Source organism: Oncorhynchus gorbuscha, linkage group LG02, assembly GCF_021184085.1.
Source record: "Oncorhynchus gorbuscha isolate QuinsamMale2020 ecotype Even-year linkage group LG02, OgorEven_v1.0, whole genome shotgun sequence".
NCBI lineage: Eukaryota > Metazoa > Chordata > Actinopteri > Salmoniformes > Salmonidae > Oncorhynchus > Oncorhynchus gorbuscha.
This window is the reverse complement of record NC_060174.1, coordinates 58885311-58909823: the sequence shown is the minus strand read 5'-3', so window position 1 is coordinate 58909823 and position 24513 is coordinate 58885311. Positions and strand designations below refer to the sequence as shown.

Below are 24513 nucleotides of genomic sequence, written 5' to 3'. Positions count from 1 at the left end.
GAATTAAGATATAATATTTGACAAATTATTATAAAAATGGTATTACACAATTCAGGAAATACAGCACAGTCATGGGCTGAATATTTATCACAATGCATGCTGTGGCCAATAGATAAATAGACCTTGGTAGACCTGCAGCCTACCAGTGTTCTCCCACAATCCCTCTAGTGTGCAGTCTAAACTGTGCAATGTCATTTTGATAAACAACATTGACACACCCCGTCCCTCCTTTTTTCTCTGGCTCTCCCAAACCTCTCTCTGCATCTCATTGAGAGCCGACATTATCCACCCCTAACATCACACAACCGAGCACAGCTTCAACTCCTTCAGCATTAAGGTAAGAGACATTACTTGTATTATCATCGATTAATAACATAAATAACTCACATCGGCTAAACCATAATCTGTATGTTATAGGCTCGAGCACATTATTGATGTCTGCATTGTATAAAGCAATATTTAACTGAATTAACAATAATAAATTGTAATTGTTAAAACACATGTGTGAAATGAACAATACATCTTGGCATTAAGTTTTTTTCACCTATTACAGTTACTCTAGCTACGAACCTATGACTTTATACAAGGTTAGAGATGTAATCGAGACCGGGGACAGGCAGAGACTTGTCCATTTTAGGGATGCGGAGAAGATTTTATTGGCTGGTTTTTCCTCTACGAATGTAACATTTTGCAATTTCTAAAGTTGCATACTGAGATCACAATAATAATAGATGGTGAACATATTTCTAAAATGACACATTTGCTCATGTGAATGAGTGATGCACGTACAAATGGGTGTAATCTTTTGATCTGCCATATTCTGCTTTGTTTGTTATTTATAGTCTTTTTGCTTTAGAGAAGATCATGTACATCCTAGCCACAGCTGTCTGCCTGTTGGGTAAGATAACCTTTGGTGTTTTCATCACGAGAGCACAATGCTTTGTCACAAGAGATAGTAATGTCACGCTGGTGATATTGAGTCCTCATGGATATGATCAATGCTAATAAAGGTTATAGATTTTCTGTGCAATTCTGAGGAAGGTAATCTATGGAATAGATAGTCCAACAATAGTCCAATTAATATGTTGTTGACATATGATTGAGGGAGAGTTGGAGTGGGAAAGTACAGTATCTGTATGCCATCTCTGGGATTTAGGTTTTGCCTCAGCCCAGAAGGTGACTAAGCTGACCTCCTGCCTGACAAAGGAGAAAAACCTGAGGATGGACTGTGAATACGAGCTGACAGCTGCGACACCAGTTCCTACCTGCACATACACCCAGGAGAACAATGTGGTGGGCAGCACAGACCCTGCTAAGAGTCAGGACCCCACCTTCAAGAACCGTGGTGCTGTCGCCATCATGGAAGGCATCTCCACCTGCCGTCTCAACCTCACTGGCTTTTCCGACGACAAGCCCAAAAACTTCACCTGCACCATCAAGCAGAAAGAGACGGTGTCAAAAACTTCCACTGTGGAAAAGAGTAAGTATTTTTTCAAACTTGTATTAGTTTCATTTCTGCATGCATGAAACTGTGCGTCTACATTTCTATTTGAGAGTAACTGTAAGTTCAGTTCCCTAAGGAACCCTAATATGAAAACAGAACAGTTGATCTATGTCAATAGATTTCATGTTTGTGTGGTTATCATTTGCTTTTCAGTGAAAATGGTGAAGTGATAGGGAAGTGAAACGTTCCTCACGTTTCTAATAGACCAAAGATTTGTGTGAGAAAGGCTGCCCCTGTCGAGTCCTTCACTTCAACTTGTGTTTGCTTCTCTCTCTCTTAGAGCTACTCCTCCAGTGTTCAGCGTGGAGTGAGCATGGCAGCATGTTGATGTTGACTGTGACATCACTTGTTTTGCTGCTGGAAGCCAAGTGGCTGTGAAGAACCATTATAAAAACCATTATAGCTGCTGTTTCCTTTTCCAAAGCTGTTCAACATAATCATGAAAAATATAGCTTATCATGATCTCGTTAATGTAGCCTAATTGCACTCACACAGAATTGTGTCTTTTAAATCTATACTATTTAGAATGCTTAGAATATGGTCTTAGAATATGGTCTGCTAGTATAGATAAGGTAAAGAGTTCAATGGAACTCGACCCAAATAATGGAAATGCCATGGAAACGTGTGGTGGAAAGATCCTGAATCTCCTCATTGCCCCCCCCCCCCCCCCCAGCTAAATGTACCTACATTTAGGCATTTAGTTCATATGTGTATTTGACACTATGTTAATGGGAAAATCTGAGAGTAATGCTTGTATGGATGTCGACCCGAATACATGTCTTCGTCACCAATCAACTGTATTGCAGTTAAAAACAACCTTGACTACCACCACCGATTTTTGTATGCTAGCTATGCTACCAGCTCATACGAATGGGGGTTAGCATTTAGCAGCCACTTCTTCTAAACCTTCTAAATGTTATGCAGTGTTATTATCATCGTTAATTGTATTATCATCGATTAATAACATAATTACTTTGCATTGGCTAAACCATAATCTGTTTAGTTATAGACTCGAGCACCTTTTTCGTGTTTGCATTGTGTCTGAATTAACAATAATAAATAGTTTTATGTAAAACACATTTATGAAATTAACAATACAACTTGGCATGAAAGAAGAATGTAGAAATATTTGATGTTTTATTCCCCTACCGTTACTGTAGCTACAAACCTATGACTTTATACAAGGTTGGAGATGTAATCGAGACCGGGGACAGGCAGAGACTTGTCAATTTTAGGGATGGGGAGAAGATATCATTGACTGGCTTTTCCTCAGGAATGTAAAATTTCACAATTTATAAAGTTGCATACTTAGATCACAATAATAATAGTCTGGTGAACATATTTGTAAAATGGAACGTTTGCGCATGTGAATGAATAAACAGATCTTGGAACATGCAGGTACCTGTTTTTTGTTTTTATCTGTCCTGACCCCACCCTTTGAGGTTTGTGCTACATTCTTAACAAATTTGCTCACATAGATCTTGTTTGATCATAACTTGTCAACGTAGAGTTGTGAATAGTGGATTAACCTATTGTATTAGGGGAATTTATGCATTTAGATGCAAATATAACTAAACTGAACATATTTTGATCTTCCATATTCTGCTTTGTTTTGTATTTATAGTCTTTTTGCTTTAGAGAAGATCATGTACATCCTAGCCACAGCTGTCTGCCTGTTGGGTAAGATAACCTTTGGTGTTTTTGTCATGAGAGCACAATACAAGAGATAATAGTTTATCCTGAATGTCACACTGCTGATATTGAGTCATCATGGATAAGATCAATGCTAACATAGTTTATAGCTTTTCTGTGCAGTTCTGAGGAAGGTAATCTATGGAAAACAATAGTCCAATTAATATGTTGTTGACATATGATTGAGGGAGAGTTGGAGAGGGAAAGTACAGTATATGTATGCCGTCTCTGTAATTTTGCATTCTAAATAGTATAGATTGCAGTTCAAAATGACGATTACCACCACCTATCTCTGTATGCTAGCTATGCTACCAGCTTATATGAACAGGAGTTAGCATATAGCAGCCACTTCTTTTAAACCTTCTAAATGTTACACAGTGAAAACAGCCAAATAAATAAAAATCTGACTTTAGTAACCCCATTGTGGGCCTGTTACAATAACATCAATCATTACGGATTTCACGAATATCAACTTTGTTAGATTAGATTTGTTGAATGTAGGCCAATCCGGCATCCATCTTCTATCTCCCACGGTCTGCATTCCATTGACTTCTTTACCGCAACTCTGGTCTGCAGATATAGGCTACACTCTTAGAAAAATGGGTTCCAAAACCCTTATGCGGTCCCCATGAGAACCCAACAACAGAACTACTAGCATGACAGACTGAGCCTGGTCCCTTAACTCAGTGGTTCTCTCCATTCTTTGGTTACCCCTTATTACATGAATTTACCCTCGGGGGTTAATAAAGTACTACTATATACTGCCTTATGTTCATTTTACTATTAGACCTGTTATTTTTTACCCACTACACAATTGTATCTTCTATTTTCGACCAATGTTTAATTAAGTAAGCATGTTTACAGAAGTTTAATGCTCCAAAATGTACATTATTTTCATTGTTTAACACAGTGGTTCTTAACCTGGGTTCGATCGAACCCCAGGGGTTCGGTGAGTCAGTCTCAGGGGTTCGGCGGAGGTCAAGACACACATCCGACTCATATGATTCGTGATGACACGCCCCGCTTGCGGATGATTTGCAATGCCAAGATGAGTAATTCTAGTCTAGCACCTGCAAAACTAAGAACACTTCTTTAAGCTGCATGGAGATGGGAAATACAAGAACACAACGCTCGCTGAATTCAAGATGAAGATAGCCAGATTCGATGAAAAGGCTACTCTGCCTGTTCTCGGCATTGTACCCAGCAATAAACCGATCCTTTCACCAATGGTGTGTCGTTTGCCCTGTTTTGCGATCAGGTAAGCAACTTCGTACGATGCTGTGAGGATCGGTTTGTTGCTGGTGGTTATCCCGGGGACAGGTGCTGAATCGTGTTTTTGCCGTGTGTGTGGAACTAGCCCTGTTTTTGCAAGAGCACCAACATTGTCATGCAGATTGCTACAAAAATTCTGAGTTCATTCTCATTTTAGCGTACGTGGCTGATATCTTCGCAGCTCTCAATCATCTCAATCAAAAGATGCAGGGCGGTGGAGTCAACATCATCGAAGCGGAGGAAAACCTGAAGGCTTTTCAAAAAAAGCTACCGTTATGGAAACGACGAACAGAGAATGATAACTTCGCAAACTTTCCCCTGCTGGACGACTGTGTAAGTAAGATCGAAGATGTATCTGGAATCGGAGACATTTCTGCACCCGCGAAACTGAAGCAAGAAATTGCCACGCACTTAGATGAGCTTGCAAAGTCTCTCGACGGATACTTCCCTACAAGAGTGTCATATCCAGCATGGGTGAGACAGCCGTTCACATTTAGTGTTTAGACAACAAATGTCAATGATGAATACCTCGATGAAATCATTGAAATTCAGCAGAGCCAGGTTCAACAGCAACTCTTCAGAACAACAACGCTTTCAACATTTTGGTGTCAACAAATGGTAACGTACCCTGTTATTGCTAAGAAAGCTCTCGAGATTTTCATACCGTTTGTTACAACATATCTTTGCGAGCAATCCTTTTCGAGGATGCTGGACATAAAAACAAAGAAAAGGAACAGACTTTGTTGTGAAAATGACATGAGAGTGGCACTTGCCAAGGTGAAGCCGCGCATTTCTGAACTGGTCTCCGAAAGGCAACAGCAGAAGTCACACTGATTTGCAGTAAATATTCATTATTATGTTTTTGTTTTTGTGTGAAAATCCTGGTTTGATAATTTTGTTCTTTGAACACAGTGATGTTGACGCACAGTTCATTTTGTGCACCAGTAAAATATATACCTATGTTTTGAATTTGAAAAAATCACATTTTATTTTTCCAATTAAGGGTTCGGTGAATGCGCATATGAAACTGGTGGGGTTCAGTACCTCCAACAGGGTTAAGAACCACTGGTTTAACAGTATGCTAAATTCAACGAACAGTAATTGATAGCCACATTCACAATGCTTTTAATGTAGCGCAAATTTAAGTGAATAATGAAAAAAAAATTACATACAACTTCAGCTAGTTTAGTCTAGTGACGAGACTGTTGCTGGTGTCTCTTGTCCTTTTATGGCCTGGACAAACTTTCCAAATACAGCTTTGAAGCTGTTAAACGAGGCTGTCTGGGCCATTGCAGTCACCCTGGCTGCTGCCTCATTTTCACACATCTGATTGAAGTGCTGATCCTGCTGCTGATGCTGGGCCTCACAGTGAATGGCAATAATGCACCATAACGTTGGATGGCAACCACCAAAAAAACCCACCGAATAATTATTTAAACATTTTTATTTGACCTTTAACCTTTAACTAGGCAAGTCAGTTAAGAACGACGGTCTAAGAAGAAGAAGAAGACACTGGGCCTCAAGTGTCTCCAGGTATGAGGCCTCGGTCACCCTCATGAAGTTCAGGTATTCGCTGGTTGTGCTCCATGTGTGTTCTCTTTCCCTGGGAAAATATACAGTACCAGTCAAAAGTTTGGACACACCTACTCATTCAAGGCTTTTTTTTTTTTTTTTACAATTTTCTACATTGTAAAATAATAGTGAAGACATCAAAATTATTAAATAACACAGAATCATGTAGTAATCAAAAAAGTGTTAAACAAATCAATATATATTTTGTATTTGAGATTCTTCAAAGTAGCCACCCTCAATGACAGCTTTGCACACTCTTGGCATTCTCTCAACGAGCAGATGATATGAGATTTACAGTACAATAATTATAAGGTACAGACTACATAGCAAACCTGAGGGCAGCCAGTGTGAGTGCAGTTTTGTTCGCCAACCATGGATTGTCTCAGCAAATGTAGTAAATCTTGTCCACCAAAGGCCAATGATGCAAATAATAGAAGTCTTGGCTCAGAATATGATGCATTTAATCTGTAATCCAGTTTTATATAATCACTCCTAGATTCATTATGTCTCCTTAAATAATGTTTAAGAACATAACCCTGCCATGATAAAAGCCCTCTGTTAATAAGCCCTGTTGAAGAAATTGTGTAATTTGAGCTATAAGTGAACATGACAATTAACATTGAACTGTTCACCAACCGAGAATGGACCCTTGGGGTGCTGAGTTCATGGGTTTCAGGAGCATTGATTGTGTCGATGGACCCTGGGCGTCGGGGTGCAGGGCTCTGAGGTTGTGGCTTCACCATTCGAGCATGTTGCAGCTTCTTCTGAGTCCGTAAATTCAGGAATGACCTATGAAAGTATACAAACAGTATAACGTAAATCGGATACTCTGGCAATCATCAAACATGTAGCTAAGTCTTCCATGTATGTTTGTATGGGTGAGAAATGTGCCTCCTCAGACCAAGGTCCTTTTCTCAGATTATTTTGAAAGGAGTAAAGGAGGAGCCTCCTTTCTCAGAAATGAGTCCATAGATATAAGATATTTTGCCTTTAATGGATTGTGCTGTGACAAGAAGGAGTTCTAAACCCCCTCTTGGAAGTAAATGAGGAAATTACATGTCTAATTTGAAGATATAAAATAAAATACATGGGATCTTGGCACACACTTCACTCCAGAGCTCTTGAAAATATTTCAGTGTAGTGGTTTTCTGATGAAATAGGTCTGAAAAGGTCCTGATTCCTAGAGTATGCCAAAGATTAAAGTTGGCATCCTTCAGGACTTTTGGCAAGTCTGGGTTGCCTATTATGGGCGAGTTGGAACATATTTGGGAGGAAATGCCCAGGTATTTCTTACAGTCCCTCCAAGCTAGTAGGGTGCTGTAAATCACAAAGGTTTTGGCTATGTTGCCTACTTCACTTAAGTTGTTAATGAATATAATTGAGCTTAAGGGCAATGAACCACAGGATTGGGCTTCTATCTGAATCCACGTTGACTCTTGTCTGTTTGTGATCCATGTTAACATGTTGCGGATTTGGGCATACAAATAGGCGGGCGACTCCGGCAGCGCAGGCGAGAAGGGTGGCTCTGGAAGCTCCTGACTGATGGGCGGCTCTGGCAGCTCCGGACAGGGAGGCAGGCTCTGGCTGCTCCGGACAGGAGGGAGGCTCTGGAAGCGCTGGACAGGAGGGAGCACCTGGAGGGAGGAGACGGCGAGACAGCCTGGTAGGTGGGGCTGCCACAGGAGGCCTGGTACGTGGAGGTGGCACCGGATGGACCGGACCGTGGAGGCACACTGGAGGTCTCGAGCACCAAGCCTGCACAACCTGTCCTGGCTGGATACTCCCCATAGCCCGGCAAGTGCTGCGGGGTGGAACTGACTGCACTGGGCTGTGCTGGCAAACCGGGGACACCGTGCGTAGGGCTGGTGCCATATAACCCGGGCAGAGGAGAGATGCACTGGAGACCAGATGCTCTGTGCCGGCTTCATTGCTCCTGGCTCGATGCCCTCTCGCCACGGTAAGCACGGGGGAGTTGGCTCAGGTCTCCTACCTGACTTAGCCACACTCCCTATGGCCTCCCCCCCCCCCCCCTCCCTGTTGCGCTGCCGTGATAACTCCTCATAACGCCTCCACTCGGCTTTAGCTGCCTCCAGCTCCTCCCTGGGGCGGCGATATTCCAGAGCCTGTGCCCAGGGTCCCTTACCGTCCAAAATCTCCTCCCATGTCAAGGAGTCCAGAACCCTCTGCTCCTGGTTACCACACTGCTTGGTCCGGTTGTGGTGGGTAGTTCTGTAACGAATCTCTTCTTCGTCTGAGGAGGAGTAGGAAGGATCGGACCAATATGCAGCGCGGTAAGTGTCCATGTTGATTTATTTAAACTGAACAGACAAAACAAAATAACAAAGTGAATGAAAGAAACGAAACAGTTCCGTCAGGTGATACACACAAAACAGAAAACATTGAATGCCCACCCCAACTCACGCCCTGACCAAACTAAAACAGAGACATAAAAAGGAACTAAGGTCAGGACGTGACAGGTTAAGGGTACAATTAAAATCTCCGGCCACCACGCCAAAGGAAACACAATGCTCATTGAACAGGGTTATCATTTTTGTCATGAAAGCAGGAGTATCTGTGTTAGGGGTGTATATGTTTAAGATAGTAATTGGTTGTCCGTACAGTGACCAAGTTATCAAAATAAATCTGCAAATAAATTACTTAAAAATCATACAATGTGATTTTCTGGATTTTTGTTTTAGATTCCGTCTCTCACAGTTGAAGTGTACCTATGATAAAAAATTAGAGACATCCACATGCTTTGTAAGTAGGAAACCCTGCAAAATTGTCTGTGTATCAAATACTTGTTCTCCCCACTATATATACATCCTACTTAAAACACTCCTTCTCTCCAATCGTTACATTTGATGGTTCTACAGGAAGAAAATATATAAGGTAACAGGATACCAAACCTTTATTACTCCCTTAAGAGAATCTGTCCTCACCTCCTGACCTCAACCCCTCCTTCATCTAATTTACAGATGTCCATCTGTCTCCCCTGTTTCACACGTTGCTCTCCTCTCGTCCACCCAACACATTCCGAAGCCATTTGTCTTTCTTCAGAGAACCATTAACTTCTGTCATAAAACCCAATCTCTTTCACTTTCTATCATTCATTTAATATCTCAATGATCAAAGTTTAGCCGATTCCAACAGTCCTTCCTCTTGAACAATAGCATCCTAATGTTCAATTTACATAAACTTGGAAATGACTAAAATGGATAAACAATAATAAAACATGAATTTAAAAACACTAACAAAAGATTATAAAACATGAATTAAACAAAGAAACCAAACATTCACTGCAAGGTTTACAAATTCAAAGACGTATTGCCTCTGTGTGATCACACAATTTTATTTCCATCTATTATCACACAACAAACTGCTATTCCAGCTGAATCTGCTGTCTCGTTCTATGGCAGATGGAGCAGCTTTTAGTTTCTCCATTTTCCCCTTTTGGTCCCTAAGAGCACAAGACTTGGAAAGCAACATAAAGACACACAAACATAACAGCATTAATACTGTGTTAAGATGTACCCAATTATACATGAATGACAACTCAAAGTTTGATAACATGACAATACCCACTCTCTCTTAGCCTGACTATGCCTTCAGGATACTTTTCTGCTGAGTTTGGCAAAAATGGAAGTGCTAAAAAGCTTCCTGATGCTTACACCCTTTCTTCCCCGTCAGACTACAGGATCCAAGAGGTGTTCCCAAGCCATGTCATTCTCCCTTTGCTCCCCATCATCTACCTCCATAGCCACCTGATATATACGTGCGGTAGCCTTAATCAATTTTACCTCATCTTGAGGTAACTCAACACTGTGTAGTCGTTTTAACATCCATGCCCTCAGCACATGATATCCTAACAATATCACCAAAGTAACCCCTGCTATTACTAACACTGCTCCTGACGCATATTTCACTATTCCCCTCATTTGCGCTGTAGTCCAGTTCCATGCAGTCAATATAGCTTCATGCGCTACTACCACTGCTCCTTCTGTTACTGTCCCTACAGCGACTGCTGTGAGAATAGCTATTGCTCGGAATCCGTCTCCTGCTCTCCTATTACCTTCATGGTTTACTGAGAGGTCTAGGACTGGACCTTTCAGATACCCCCCTACCTGTTTCCCAGTTTATTCCTTGGTCCTTAGCCACCAATATCTCTAATGACCTGTGTTCTGCTACAGTTGGTACCTGCGTATAATACAGCCCTGTGCTCAAGTTAGGTACATATCTCTCATCTCAAGGCTGATCTACCCCCCACTCGTTTGTAAACCCCCCTTGATCTACCCCCCACCCGTTTGTAAACACCCTTGTTACAGAGTAGACTTTGGACCCCAATGGCTGATAAGCAACCACCTTCTGACACCTTCTGACACCTTCCTTGAGATATGTCAAGTGTTTTCTAGCTGTCAGAAACTTTGAGTCACGTTTCTTAATCACACTCTGCAGGAGATGTGATGCTATTATCACAGCAAACCTTCCTTCTGGTGATGTGGTGTCCTTTATACAGGGATCGGTTGCTATACTTTCAAGTGTTATGCCTTCTGTGACAAACTCATTCCTGAAAGTTGACAACAGTGTCTGAAATGACAACACTATCTCTGCTACTTTCACCATTATCTGGGTATGTGTAACGTTAATTTCCTCTTCATAAAAGTCCCTATAATGTACACAACTAGCCGTCCTCCCTTTCCTACGAGCTATTTCCTGTACCAATATACATAGAGGAGTGGTATCATTCCCCAGAGACTCTAGTACCAACTTCCTTAACTTACTAGCGACACAAACTTCCACCCCAGTCATGTTAAATTCTGCTCTCCCAATTCCCTGTAACGCTAATGCCTTGGTTTGTGGGACCCAATAGAATGCACTGATATCGGTCCTGCCAGAATCTGCAACTAACACTCTGTAGGACTGACCCTTGATTCCTCCATCATACCATCTGCATTGATGTATGTCTGTCTCTGTCACTAGTTCAGGCCCTAAATGAGTCTGTAAGTATGCCTTCATCTGCTCATATGCATATTCTTCCCCCTGTCACTTGACAGTAAGAATAGTTTGGTTCCCATATTCCCCCCGTAGGATGTTGTCCAGAGTATAATTACACCAACAAGCTATCTTTCCCCAGGTTCGTGGTCTACTGGTGTCTAAAACTTTCCCTGACCACTTCACTCCCCTAGTTGCTGTACTAAAGGGCATTACTGGTGAATACAACCTCCTTTTATGAGATAGCACTTCCCCCACACTATCCTTTGCTGCTCCATAGTCAGCAATGGTTGTGTCCATGCTATCAACCTTCTGAAATGTTTTAAGTTCAGGTAACATTAATCTGAAAGTTATCAACTGAGCTACAGCTGATCTTGAACCCTGACACATGATGTCTATTTGTGGCAACAGAGAAAATCTAGATATTTTCTGTAAACTCTCAGCGTTATTACGTTCCTTCCACACTCCTGTCTGTAATAAAACCACACCTTGTTTAGAACAACCTATGTCCAATGTGCTAGTTCTGTTATCAAGTGGCTCCATCCATATCACCATACCATTGTGATTAGTGACCTGTTTAGTAGTTGTAGCGTTAGTATCAACTTTACCCCAATGCATTCTTGTGTCTTCATATTTGGCAACCCATTCTATGATAATAGTCAATCTATTGTCATGGTTCATTAACCATCAGAGCAACCGACACTAAAACTGTGAAAATCGCTCCCACACCCACCCCAATTGCTTGTGTACAGTGAACTCTACTCTTCCTCTCTCACTTTAGCTCCGCTTCAGCCATCATGGCGAATTCTAGCTCACTCATTATGCTGCGGGATCTCGCTTAACGTGAGAAGTGTGAACCCACCGAGGAGAGGCTGTTGTCTTTACCGCTGCGGTTGCGGTAAGTAGTGCGGTGTGTGGTCGTGACCAATGGCGTCCCAACAACCCCGCCTGGGGGATCTTGATGTACAGTCGATCTCCAGGAGTCAGCCTGTGCTCTCGGTTATCTCCTGGCGCTTGTTCCTCGTGTGTGCAGCTTTCACCTGGGAAAATGCACACTGCAACGCATGGGTCATTTTCTGACAATATGACAAAATAGATTCTCCCATTATCGCCAAATCACTCCTTTGTGACATGCAAATAACAGCTCCTGGAACCCTCATCGGTCTGCCAGTCGCCCTCATTGACATCAGCGAACTTTGTGGCACAAACTCTGTTGAGGGAAGTGATACCGAGATGGGGCTTATTTCGGACATTAGATCCGATCAAGGAACGCATTTATCTTCTAAAGTGCTACAAGTGGTATGTAAGGCTTTGGGAATCTCACATGCTTCCCGCTGCTTCGAGGGAGTGGCCCTATAAAGTGAATCTGCATGGTCCTTCCGGCAAGGGTTGCTGTCGGGCAGGAGTAGGCATTGTTGGTGCAATATTATGTTGGGCACATATCACACATCTTTTAACCCAGTCCCGAAATGTTCCTTTCACCACCACGTGAGTTGGTCCGTGATACATTTCAGGAAGAGTAACATGTATCCCACTTGGCGCCACTGGCCTTCTAGTGTTAGTGTTATACCATAACCCTTCAATGTCTACTTGGCACCCCTGTTCTAACCACTCCCGCATTTCCATCTTGCTAGTTTGTGAGTCTAAAATATTTACAGCAGCAATCCCAGCCTTCGTATTCACAATATTTACATGTGGTTCTCTAACACTTTCTCTCACCAAGGCAGCCGCCTTAACCATTTCGTCTGCTCTACAATTACCTATGGTAATTTTATCTGTGCGACTAGTATGAGCTTCACATTTCACCACTGCTAATTTACTGGGTAACTGACATGCTTCTAATAATACCTCTACCTCCAGTCCATTTTTTATTGGCGTTCCTGTCACTGTTAACATGCCTCTTTGTGACCACAATGTACTGAAATCATGAACTACCCCAAATGCATACCAAGAATCCATGTATATTGTTATATTCTCCCCTTCCGACAACCTACAAGCCTCGGCCAATGCATGTAACTCCGCCCCCTGGGCTGATACCGAGGCTGACATTGGGCCTGCCTTCACTATTCCTCTGTCATCACACTGTACCCCATTACTCTCTTCTCTTCGGTGGTTATGTAACTAGAGCCATCTGTTTGCAATACTTTTCTCGATTCTAATGCCGTCTCTTGCAAATCAGGCCTAGGTTTTGGAGTAATCTGATCTGGGTTACATGTATGTGATTCACCCTCCCCAGGCATTAATGGTGCAGGATTCAAAGCACCAATCTTATGAAATTGTAGATTTTCCCCATTTTAACGTTAACTCCCATTTTGTCCATCTTGCACTAGTAACATGTTGTGCTTTCATGCTGTTCACTATGGTTGCTACTGCGTGTGGAACATACAAAATCTACTTTTTGACCCATTGTAATGGAAGCCGTGTTATGCAACACCATTTCAGTCGCCTGTACCTCCCTAAGGCACGGTGGCATTCCTTTTGCATTCCTTTTGAGTCTAGCAATTTACTCCAGTACATTACTGGTCTCTCTCTACCCCCATGATTTTGCATGACCACCGCGTTACAATGTCCTTCTTGTTTCATTAACAAAAGTTTTAAAAGGTCATTTTAGGTTTGGCAATCCCAATGCTGGCGCTTGACACAATTGCTTCTCGAGAAACGCTTCCTCACACTCTTGATTCCACTCTATCCTCTCATGGGGACCCTTCCCACCTTTCGTCAACTCTGTAAGTGGCTCAGCTATTTCAGAGAATAACAGAATATAATGTCTAACAAAATGGAAAACTCCTAAAGTTTTCGTGAGCGTGCGAGGAGTGTTTCTATCCGATCCCGGGTAATGTGTTTCGTGCCCTTAGAAATCGCAACCCCCAAAGATGTTACTTCTTGCTTTGCTAGTTGTCCTTTCTCATATGATGCCTTATGACCCTGTTCCACCAAATAGTCTACCATTGTGGTGAGGTCTCGCATATGAGTTTCTTCGTCTGTTGATGCGAATAACAAATCATCCTCGTATTGTACCAAAACAGATCCTTCAAACGTACTATATTACATCCTTTTAACGATTGTTTCAATGCAGAATGATACCAAGTGGGACTATTTGTGAATCCCATTGGTACTTTTGCCCACGTAAATTGCTTCCGCTGGCAACAAAACCCGAAGCAGTGCTGGGACTCCTCAGCCACCGGCACAGACCAAAATCCATTTTTCCCTCGGACCATTCTGAGTCCGAGGGAATAGATGCCAATAGGTCTGCCAAATCTGCTACCACTGGTGTGATTTTCACTGCATGTTTGTTTAGGCCACGAAAATCCACAGTAATATGCTATTTTAGTCCTTTTTTACTGGGTATAAAGGGCTGTTGCATCGAGCTGGTCCACGGATCACTATGCCACGTTCAAGTAATATTGGAAGGTACTCCGCCACCGATTTCTCAGCCTCTGGTTTAATTGGTTATTGCTTCATTGGTGATGGCGGTTCTCCCTCAACCACAACAGGCGTGCAACCTTTGATTAGACCACAATCGAATGCGTCTTTTGCCCATAATGGATGGTCCTGAAACAACAATTGCTCTGCTTTTGCCATTCTTACTGCCAATTTTAATTTGTTCAGAATCCATTCCCCCGGCATCTCGCAAAGATTATCCAACCCCAAAATCGGTTATATTCCCGTAGCCATGTAAAATTATCCTGGTATTGTCACTGATCCTAGGTTTAATGACATAGGTAATAGTTGTGTCGCCTTAGATTGAGGCCGTTACCCTGCTGAACGTGATACTTTTCCCTGTCGCAAATTTAGCCAATTTTTTTATTGTATGGAATTAGTGATATTTGAGCGTCTGTATCTATTAGAAAGTTGTGTGAGACGTGACCTCCTATGTCTCCTTTCACATAAAAACACGTAATCTCTATGAACCACTATTGATCGAACGGAGGCCATGTACTGCGAGGCAAAATGTTCATGTCCTGCTGCTTTTAAGAGGGTTTACTGCTGCTCTTTTGACAAAGAAGCAAACACTTTTACTCCCAAGGTAGTAAAAGCATTTCCTCCCAAGGTAGTAAAAGCATTTCCTCCCAAAGTAGCAGATTCCAGTACCAACATACATTCATTCTTTCAATGCCCGATAGCCCCACACCTAAAACAGGGAGCTAACCCTCTGTGCCTTATAACCGGGTTGCTACCCTTCCCTCTCGGATTCTTTATCTTATTTGGACCATTGTAACCACTGTTGACTTTCACTGTGGCAGCTTTAACCACTCGTACGGCTGCGGAGTAAATGGAATTAGATTCTACTCTCAACGCTGCTTGTACTGTTTCATCCCAGTGAGAATGCTGATCTACCACCCCTGCGATAGACATTTTGATAACAGGTTTCAAACCCGAACGGCGGAGGAGTTGCAATTGCATACACTCCTCTACACTTATTCTGATACTGTTGAAGCGTAACCCCGAGTTGTTTAATTTGGTTTTGCCTATCCTCGAGGTCATTCTCTAACTCTTGATTTAGGTTTAGACTTTTTTCTAGCTCATTAGCTAATTCCTGTTTCTGTTCATCTAATCTATGTGCATGCCCTTTGGATAGTCCTAGTTTTTTATTTGTCGCCTCATTCTTGTCTGCTGCCTGGTGTCACGCCCTGGTCTTAGTATTTTGTGTTTTCTTTATTTTGGTCAGGCCAGGGTGTGACATGGGTTATTTATGTGGTGTGTTTTGTCTTGGGTTTTTTGTAGGTAATGGGATTGTGGTATAGTAGAGTAGTCTAGGAAAGTCTATGGTTGCCTGAAGTGGTTCTCAATCAGAGGCAGGTGTTTATCGTTGTCTCTGATTGGGAACCATATTTAGGCAGCCATATTCTTTGAGTGTTTCGTGGGTGATTGTTCCTGTCTCTGTGTTTGTTTGCACCAGATAAGGCTGTTTAGGTTTTTCACGTTACGTTTATTGTTTTGTATTGTATCGTCATTATCTTTATTAAAGATATATGAAGATAACCACGCCATTTTGGTCCGATCCCTGCTTACACCTCCTCTTCAGAGGAAGAAAACCTTAACACCTGGTCCATTTTACCTAGCAGATCTTTATTTTTTCTCTTTTTCTAGTTTTATCCGCTGCTGATAAAATTCTGTGATTAGGATGCCTGCATATTGTGGTTTAGACCGTTCTCTGATCTCAGTGTTCCACAGTACAATTGCATCCATAGGCTCTTGAATATGAAATATTCTCTTAAATATTTTTGTGTTCCAATTTTGTCCAATTTCACAAATTTTCCCCACCATTTATTTGGTTCTTGGTTTTGATTATTTGCTTTTTTTTAGTGCCTCTAAGACAGGGGTGTCAAACTCAAATACCCAGTGGGCCAAAATGTAAAACCTGAACAAAGTCACGGGCCAACATTGAACAAATGAACCTTTTAATATGGACCCAAACAAGTTTTGCTTTAACATTGAATATGGAACAAGCATCGCTTATTACCATACAATATATAATTTAATAGTGGAGACATGCAAAATCGAATTTCAAATGAAAAAACACATCAACGGCATTAATTTATTAAATAAATAAAATTTAAATAAAAATTGTATGCCTCTTTTCTATTTGTAGCCTTCTGATTTAAATACCAAAATAAACTTTTTCCACTGGCTAATAATTTTACAAATAAAATGATAATAAATCAATTTACATTTACATTTAAGTCATTTAGCAGACGCTCAGTCAACCATTCAAGCCCATGCCTTGTAGCAAGAAAAAGTGCATAAAGAAAACGTTAATAATTGCACACTGGTCTAATCTGATGTGCCCAAGCCAGATACCTGGCATCTCTTCTTGGATGCTAGTTCATCAATATCTGGGCTCAAGCTCTGAGCTGAAGAAATTCTCAGTATCGATCGAAGATGTTCATCAGTCAGACGTGTTATGCAGGTGAATGAGGACCCAAAAGCGACTTGGCGAAAACAGAGTTTTTAATCCAGTAAGATACTTAACAAAACAAAAGGCATAATACTACTCGTAAAGACGAGAACAGACTGGAGACTTGATCAAGAACTGCAGGTTGTCATGCAGGTGAAAGAGGACCCAAAAGCGACTTGGCGAAAACAGAGTCTTTAATCCAGTAAAGTAAATACAATCAAAAAACACAACTTTCACTCGAAATGACGAGGACAAACTGGAGACTCGATCTTGAACAGCAGGTGAACAGCATGCCTCGGGAAGGAACCAAACAGACTCAGACACCTGCTCACCACGCAGCATCTGAGGCAAAACATAGACACAAACACAGCACGGTGAATATAGACAAGGATCCGACAGGGCAGAAACGGAAAACAAGGAGAGAAATAGGGACTCTAATCAGGGAAAAGGATCGGGAACAGGTGTGGGAAGACTAAATGATTGATTAGGGGAATAGGAACAGCTGGGAGCAGGAACGGAACGATAGAGAGAAGAGAGAGCGGGAGAGTGAGAGAGGGAGGGGGAGAGAGAGGGATAGAAAGAGGGAAAGAACCTAATAAGACCAGCAGAGGGAAACGAATAGAAGGGAAGAACAGGGACAAGACATGATAATCAAAGACAAAACATGACAGTACCCCCCACTCACCGAGCGCCTCCTGGCGCACTCGAGGAGGAATCCTGGCGGCAACGGAGGAAATCATCAATGAGTGAACAGTCCAGCACGTCCCGAGACGGAACCCAACTCCTCTCCTCAGGACCGTAACCCTCCCAATCCACTAAGTATTGGTGACCCCGTCCCCGAGAACGCATGTCCATGATCTTATGTACCTTGTAAATAGGTGCGCTCTCGACAAGGACGGGAGGGGGGAGGGAAGACGAACGGGAGTGCGAAGAAAGGGCTTGACACAGGAGACATGGAAGACAGGATGGACGCGACGAAGATGTCGCGGAAGAAGCAGTCGCACAGCGACAGGATTGACGACCTGGGAGACACGGAACGGACCAATGAACCGCGGAGTCAACTTACGAGAAGCTGTCGTAAGAGGAAGGTTGCGAGTGGAAAGCCACACTCTCTGGCCGCAACAATACCTTGGACTCTTAATCCTGCGTTTATTGGCGGCTCTCACAGTCTGTGCCCTGTAACGGCAAAGTGCAGACCTCACCCTCCTCCAGGTGCGCTCACAACGTTGGACAAACGCTTGAGCGGAGGGAACGCTGGACTCGGCAAGCTGGGATGAGAACAGAGGAGGCTGGTAACCCAGACTACTCTGAAACGGAGATAACCCGGTAGCAGACGAAGGAAGCGAATTGTGAGCGTATTCTGCCCAGGGGAGCTGTTCTGCCCAAGACGCAGGGTTTCTGAAAGAAAGGCTGCGTAGTATGCGACCAATCGTCTGATTGGCCCTCTCTGCTTGACCGTTAGACTGGGGATGAAACCCGGAAGAGAGACTGACGGACGCACCAATCAAACGACAGAACTCCCTCCAAAACTGTGACGTGAATTGCGGGCCTCTGTCTGAAACGGCGTCTAACGGGAGACCATGAATTCTGAATACATTCTCGATAATGATTTGTGCCGTCTCCTTAGCGGAAGGAAGTTTAGCGAGGGGAATGAAATGTGCCGCCTTAGAGAACCTATCGACAACCGTAAGAATCACAGTCTTCCCCGCAGACAAAGGCAGACCGGTAATGAAGTCTAGGGCGATGTGAGACCATGGTCGAGAAGGAATGGGGAGCGGTCTGAGACGACCGGCAGGAGGAGAGTTACCCGACTTAGTCTGCGCGCAGTCCGAACAAGCAGCCACGAAACGGCGCGTGTCACGCTCCTGAGTCGGCCACCAAAAGCGCTGGCGAATAGACGCAAGAGTGCCTCGAACACCGGGATGACCAGCTAACTTGGCAGAGTGAGCCCACTGAAGAACAGCCAGACGAGTGGAAACAGGAACGAAAAGGAGGTTACTAGGACAAGCGCGCGGCGACGCAGTGTGCGTGAGTGCTTGCTTAACCTGTCTTTCAATTCCCCAGACTGTTAACCCGACAACACGCCCATAAGGAAGAATCCCCTCGGGATCAGTAGAAGCCACAGAAGAACTAAACAGACGGGATAAGGCATCAGGCTTGGTGTTCTTGCTACCCGGACGGTAAGAAATCACAAACTCGAAACGAGCAAAAAACAACGCCCAACGAGCTTGACGGGCATTAAGTCATTTGGCAGAACGGATGTACTCAAGGTTCTTATGGTCTGTCCAAACGACAAAGGAACGGTCGCCCCCTCCAACCACTGTCGCCATTCGCCTAGGGCTAAGCGGATGGCGAGCAGTTCACGGTTACCCACATCATAGTTGCGCTCAGATGGCGACAGGCGATGAGAAAAATAAGCGCAAGGATGAACCTTATCGTCAGACTGGAAGCGCTGGGATAGAATGGCTCCCACGCCTACCTCTGAAGCGTCAACCTCGACAATGAATTGTCTAGTGACGTCAGGAGTAACGAGGATAGGAGTGGACGTAAAACGTTCTTTTAGAAGATCAAAAGCTCCCTGGGCGGAACCGGACCACTTAAAACACGTCTTGACAGAAGTAAGAGCTGTGAGAGGGGCAGCAACTTGACCGAAATTACGAATGAAACGCCGATAGAAATTAGCGAAACCTAAAAAGCGCTGCAACTCGACACGTGACCTTGGAACGGGCCAATCACTGACAGCTTGGACCTTAGCGGAATCCATCTGAATGCCTTCAGCGGAAATAACGGAACCGAGAAAAGTAACGGAGGAGACATGAAAAGAGCACTTCTCAGCCTTTACGTAGAGACAATTCTCTAAAAGGCGCTGTAGAACACGTCGAACGTGCTGAACATGAATCTCGAGTGACGGAGAAAAAATCAGGATATCGTCAAGATAGACAAAAACAAAGATGTTCAGCATGTCTCTCAGAACATCATTAACTAATGCCTGAAAAACAGCTGGCGCATTGGCGAGACCAAACGGCAGAACCCGGTACTCAAAATGCCCTAACGGAGTGTTAAACGCCGTTTTCCACTCGTCCCCCTCTCTGATGCGCACGAGATGGTAAGCGTTACGAAGGTCCAACTTAGTAAAGCACCTGGCTCCCTGCAGAATCTCGAAGGCTGATGACATAAGGGGAAGCGGATAACGATTCTTAACCGTTATGTCATTCAGCCCTCGATAATCCACGCAGGGGCGCAGAGTACCGTCCTTCTTCTTAACAAAAAAGAACCCCGCCCCGGCCGGAGAGGAAGAAGGCACTATGGTACCGGCGTCAAGAGACACAGACAAATAATCCTCGAGAGCCTTACGTTCGGGAGCCGACAGAGAGTATAGTCTACCCCGAGGAGGAGTGGTCCCCGGAAGGAGATCAATACTACAATCATACGACCGGTGAGGAGGAAGGGAGTTGGCTCGGGACCGACTGAAGACCGTGCGCAGATCATGATATTCCTCCGGCACTCCTGTCAAATCGCCAGGTTCCTCCTGAGAAGTAGGGACAGAAGAAATGGGAGGGATGGCAGACATTAAACACTTCACATGACAAGAAACGTTCCAGGATAGGATAGAATTACTAGACCAATTAATAGAAGGATTATGACATACTAGCCAGGGATGACCCAAAACAACAGGTGTAAAAGGTGAACGAAAAATCAAAAAAGAAATAGTCTCACTGTGGTTACCAGATACTGTGAGGGTTAAAGGTAGTGTCTCAAATCTGATACTGGGAAGATGACTACCATCTAAGGCGAACATGGGCGTAGGCTTCTCTAACTCTCTGAAAGGAATGTCATGTTTCCGAACCCATGCTTCGTCCATGAAACAACCCTCAGCCCCAGAGTCAATCAAGGCACTGCATGTAGCACCCGAACCGGTCCAGCGTAGATGGACCGACAAAGTAGTACAGGATTTTGATGGAGAGACTTGAGTAGTTGCGCTCACCTGTAGCCCTCCGCTTACAGATGAGCTCTGGCTTTACTGGACATGAATTAACAAAATGTCCAGCAACTCCGCAATAGAGGCACAGGCGGTTGGTGATCCTCCATTCCCTCTCCTTAGTCGAGATGCGAATCCCTCCCAGCTGCATGGGCTCAGTCTCTGAGCCAGAGGAGGGAGATGGTTGCGATGCGGAGCAGGGAAACACCGTTGATGCGAGCTCTCTTCCACGAGCCCGGTGACGAAGATCTACCCGTCGTTCTATGCGGATGGCGAGAGCAATCAAAGAGTCCACATCTGAAGGAACCTCCCGGGAGAGAATCTCATCCTTAACCACTGCGTGGAGTCCCTCCAGAAAACGAGCGAGCAGCGCCGGCTCGTTCCACTCACTAGAGGCAGCAAGAGTGCGAAACTCAATAGAATAATCCGTTATGGACCGTTCACCTTGGCATAGGGAAGCCAGGGCCCTAGAAGCCTCCCTACCAAAAACTGAACGGTCAAAAACCCGAATCATCTCCTCTTTAAAGTTCTGGTACTTGTTAGAGCAATCAGCCCTTGCCTCCCAGATAGCTGTGCCCCATTCTCGAGCCCGGCCAGTAAGGAGTGAAATGACTTAAGCAACCCGAGCTCTCTCTCTAGAGTATGTGTTGGGTTGGAGAGAGAACACAATCTCACACTGCGTGAGAAAGGAGCGGCACTCAGTGGGCTGCCCGGAGTAGCAAGGTGGGTTATTAACCCTAGGTTCTGGAGGCTCGGCAGGCCAGGAAGTAACAGGTGGCACGAGACGAAGACTCTGGAACTGTCCAGAGAGGTCGGAAACCTGAGCGGCCAGGTTCTCCACGGCATGGCGAGCAGCAGACAATTCCTGCTCGTGTCTGCCGAGCATGGCTCCTTGGATCTTGACGGCAGTGTAACGAGCGTCTGAAGTCGCTGGGTCCATTCCTTGGTCGGTTCCTTCTGTCATGCAGGTGAAAGAGGACCCAAAAGCGACTTGGCGAAAACAGAGTCTTTAATCCAGTAAAGTAAATACAATCAAAAAACACAACTTTCACTCGAAATGACGAGGACAAACTGGAGACTCGATCTTGAACAGCAGGTGAACAGCAGGTTGCCTCGGGAAGGCACTTGAACCAAACAGACTCAGACACCTGCTCACCACGCAGCATCTGAGGAAAACACGACACGACAGGGCGATACACAAACACAGCACGGTGAATTCTAGACAAGGAACCGACAGGGCAGAAACGAATAACAAGGAGAGAAATAGGGACTCTAATCAGGGAAAAGGATCGGGAACAGGTGTGGGAAGACTAAATGATTGATTAGGGGAATAGGAACAGCTGGGAGCAGGAACGGAACGATAGAGAGAAGAGAGAGCGGGAGAGTGAGAGAGGGAGGGGGAGAGAGAGGGATAGAAAGAGGGAAAGAACCTAATAAGACCAGCAGAGGGAAACGAATAGAAGGAGAAGAACAGGGACAAGGCATGATAATCAAAGACAAAACATGACACAGGTTGCCTCGGGAAGGCACTTGAACCTAGCAGACTCAGACACCTGCTCACCACGCAGCATCTGAGGGAAACACGACACGACAGGGCAATACATAGACACAGCACGGTGAATATAGACAAGGATCCGACAGGGCAGGTACGGAAAACAAGGAGAGAAATAGGGACTCTAATCAGGGAAAAGGATCGGGAACAGGTGTGGGAAGACTAAATGATTGATTAGGGGAATAGGAACAGCTGGGAGCAGGAACGGAACGATAGAGAGAAGAGAGAGCGAGAGAGTGAGAGAGGGAGGGGGAGAGAGAGGGATAGAAAGAGGGAAAGAACCTAATAAGACCAGCAGAGGGAAACGAATAGAAGGGGAAGCACAGGGACAAGACATGATAATTAATGACAAAACGTCTCCTGTGAGTTGTTTTGGTCATCTTCATCGAGGAGAAAAGTTGCTCGCATAGATAAGTGCTGCCGAACATGGAGAGCATCTGAGCAGCTTGGTTGCGGAGCTGAGGCATTGTGTCAGGGATGAACCGTGGAAACTGTGCGGCGCCCACAGCATCATACTTTGACTTCAGCGTGTCGTTGCACTGGAGTTCAATCAGCTCCATTTGGATGTTGGTTGGTGCATTTTCCACATCAACTGCGAAGGGATTACTAAGCAGTTCAAACTTGCATTTCTGGGCGTCGAAGTCGGCAAATCGCCGGCTAAACTCAGCGGCGAGAACACTGAGTTTTTCAGCAAACTGTGCGCATGGGAACACGGCGGTAGAGATCTGCGCTTTTATGGATTGGCAGCAGGGAAAATGGCAAGGGTTTCCTTGCAGCATCTGATTCTCCCACAGGCACAGTTTAGTTTTGAAGGCCCTCACTGCAGCGTACATGTCTGTGATGATGCGCCCCCGCCCCTGAAGCTGCAGGTTCAGCGCATCGAGATGGCTCGAGATGTCACAGAGAAAGGCCAGCTCACACAGGAACTTTTGCTCCCGGAGCTCTGCTGTATCCTTCCCTTTGGTTTCCAGGAATTGACATATTTCCTCACGCAGCTCGAAACATCTGTTCAGTACTTTTCCTCTGCTTAGCCATCTCACCTGTGTGATACGGCACGTCTGCGTATTCCGAACCACACTCCTCCAGAAAAGATTTAAACTAGCGGTGATTTAGACCTTTGGCTCTTATAAAGTTAACTACCTGTGTTACTGTGGTCATAACATGTTCCATCTTTAGGGCTTTGGCACACAGTGCTTCCTGATGTATGATGCAGTGGTAAACAGTTAGCTCACCTGCACAGTTCTCTTCCCACATCTTCTCCCGAACCATGCCCACCAGTCCACTCTTTTTACCGCACATCGCTGGCGCACCATCTGTCGTTAATCCAACGAGTTTATCCCACGGCAGCTTTATTTCAGTTACACATTTGGAAACCTCCTCAAAGATTTCCTTTCCTGTGGTTGTGCCATGCATTGATTTGAATCCTAATAGCTCCTCCGTAACACACAGATTTGAGTCCACTCCACGGATGAAGACTGACAGCTGAGCAGTATCAGATGCGTCGCAGCTCTCATCCACAGCGAGGGAGAACGCAACAAAATCTTTTCCCTTTTCCATCAGCTGGTCATACAGATTGGTGGCAAGATCACATGTGCGATCAGCTACTGTGTTCCTGCTCAGGCTCATGTTTGAAAATGCTTGTTTTTTCTCTGGGCATACGAGGTCACAAACCTTCATCATGATGATTTTGCGATCTTGATGATTTTGCGATCTCTGCTGCCACTATATAACTAGCCTTTACAGCAGCCTCGCTTTGTGATGTGGCTTTTTTAAACATATTCTGTTGTGAAACCAAACTTCCTTTCATCTCCTCTACTTTCTGGCTCCTTTCAGTCATTTCCAGGTCCTTGTATTTGTCATGGTGTTTCGTTTCATAGTGTCGTCTAATGTTGTACTCCTTACTTACAGCCACGTTGACTCCACAAACAAGACAAACAGGTTTGTCTTTTACATATGTAAACAGATATTCTGCCTCCCACTTGTCCAGAAAGCTCCTGTTTTCTGCCTTTCTTTTCACCATTTTTGGGAAGGGTTAGCTCGCTGACAGTTGT

General features: G+C 44.2%; 1 protein-coding gene and 1 long non-coding RNA gene across 3 annotated transcripts; one reads left to right on the top strand and one right to left on the bottom strand.

The window, feature by feature from the left end:
• The first annotated feature begins 228 nt into the window (after nucleotides 1-228).
• LOC123993332 lies at nucleotides 229-2899 on the top strand. 2 transcript variants are annotated; one of them, XM_046295372.1, is made up of 4 exons: nucleotides 229-337; nucleotides 857-898; nucleotides 1157-1480; nucleotides 1785-2899. In XM_046295372.1, the coding sequence occupies exons 2-4, from the start codon at nucleotides 865-867 to the stop codon at nucleotides 1880-1882; spliced, it is 456 nt and encodes a 151-aa protein (XP_046151328.1). In that variant the 5' UTR covers nucleotides 229-337; nucleotides 857-864; the 3' UTR covers nucleotides 1883-2899. The 2 variants fall into 2 exon arrangements, with proteins under 2 accessions (XP_046151328.1, XP_046151318.1); XM_046295362.1 differs by having other exon boundaries at nucleotides 843-898.
• A 2998-nt stretch (nucleotides 2900-5897) lies between these two features.
• LOC123995425 lies at nucleotides 5898-6836 on the bottom strand. The gene is made up of 2 exons (XR_006831826.1): nucleotides 6677-6836; nucleotides 5898-6071 (listed from the first exon to the last, which is right to left on the bottom strand). It is a non-coding gene; the product is annotated as an uncharacterized LOC123995425 (long non-coding RNA).
• Between the last annotated feature and the right edge of the window lie 17677 nt (nucleotides 6837-24513).

What these genes read in the sequence shown, in the direction of transcription:
- LOC123993332 (XM_046295372.1), top strand. Translation starts at nt 865, where the DNA reads ATGTACATCCTAGCCACAGCTGTCTGCCTGTTGG. An exon ending in CACAGCTGTCTGCCTGTTGG is followed by an intron (nt 899 to 1,156) that starts GTAAGATAACCT and finishes TCTGGGATTTAG; the next exon opens with GTTTTGCCTCAGCCCAGAAG. An exon ending in AACTTCCACTGTGGAAAAGA is followed by an intron (nt 1,481 to 1,784) that starts GTAAGTATTTTT and finishes TCTCTCTCTTAG; the next exon opens with AGCTACTCCTCCAGTGTTCA.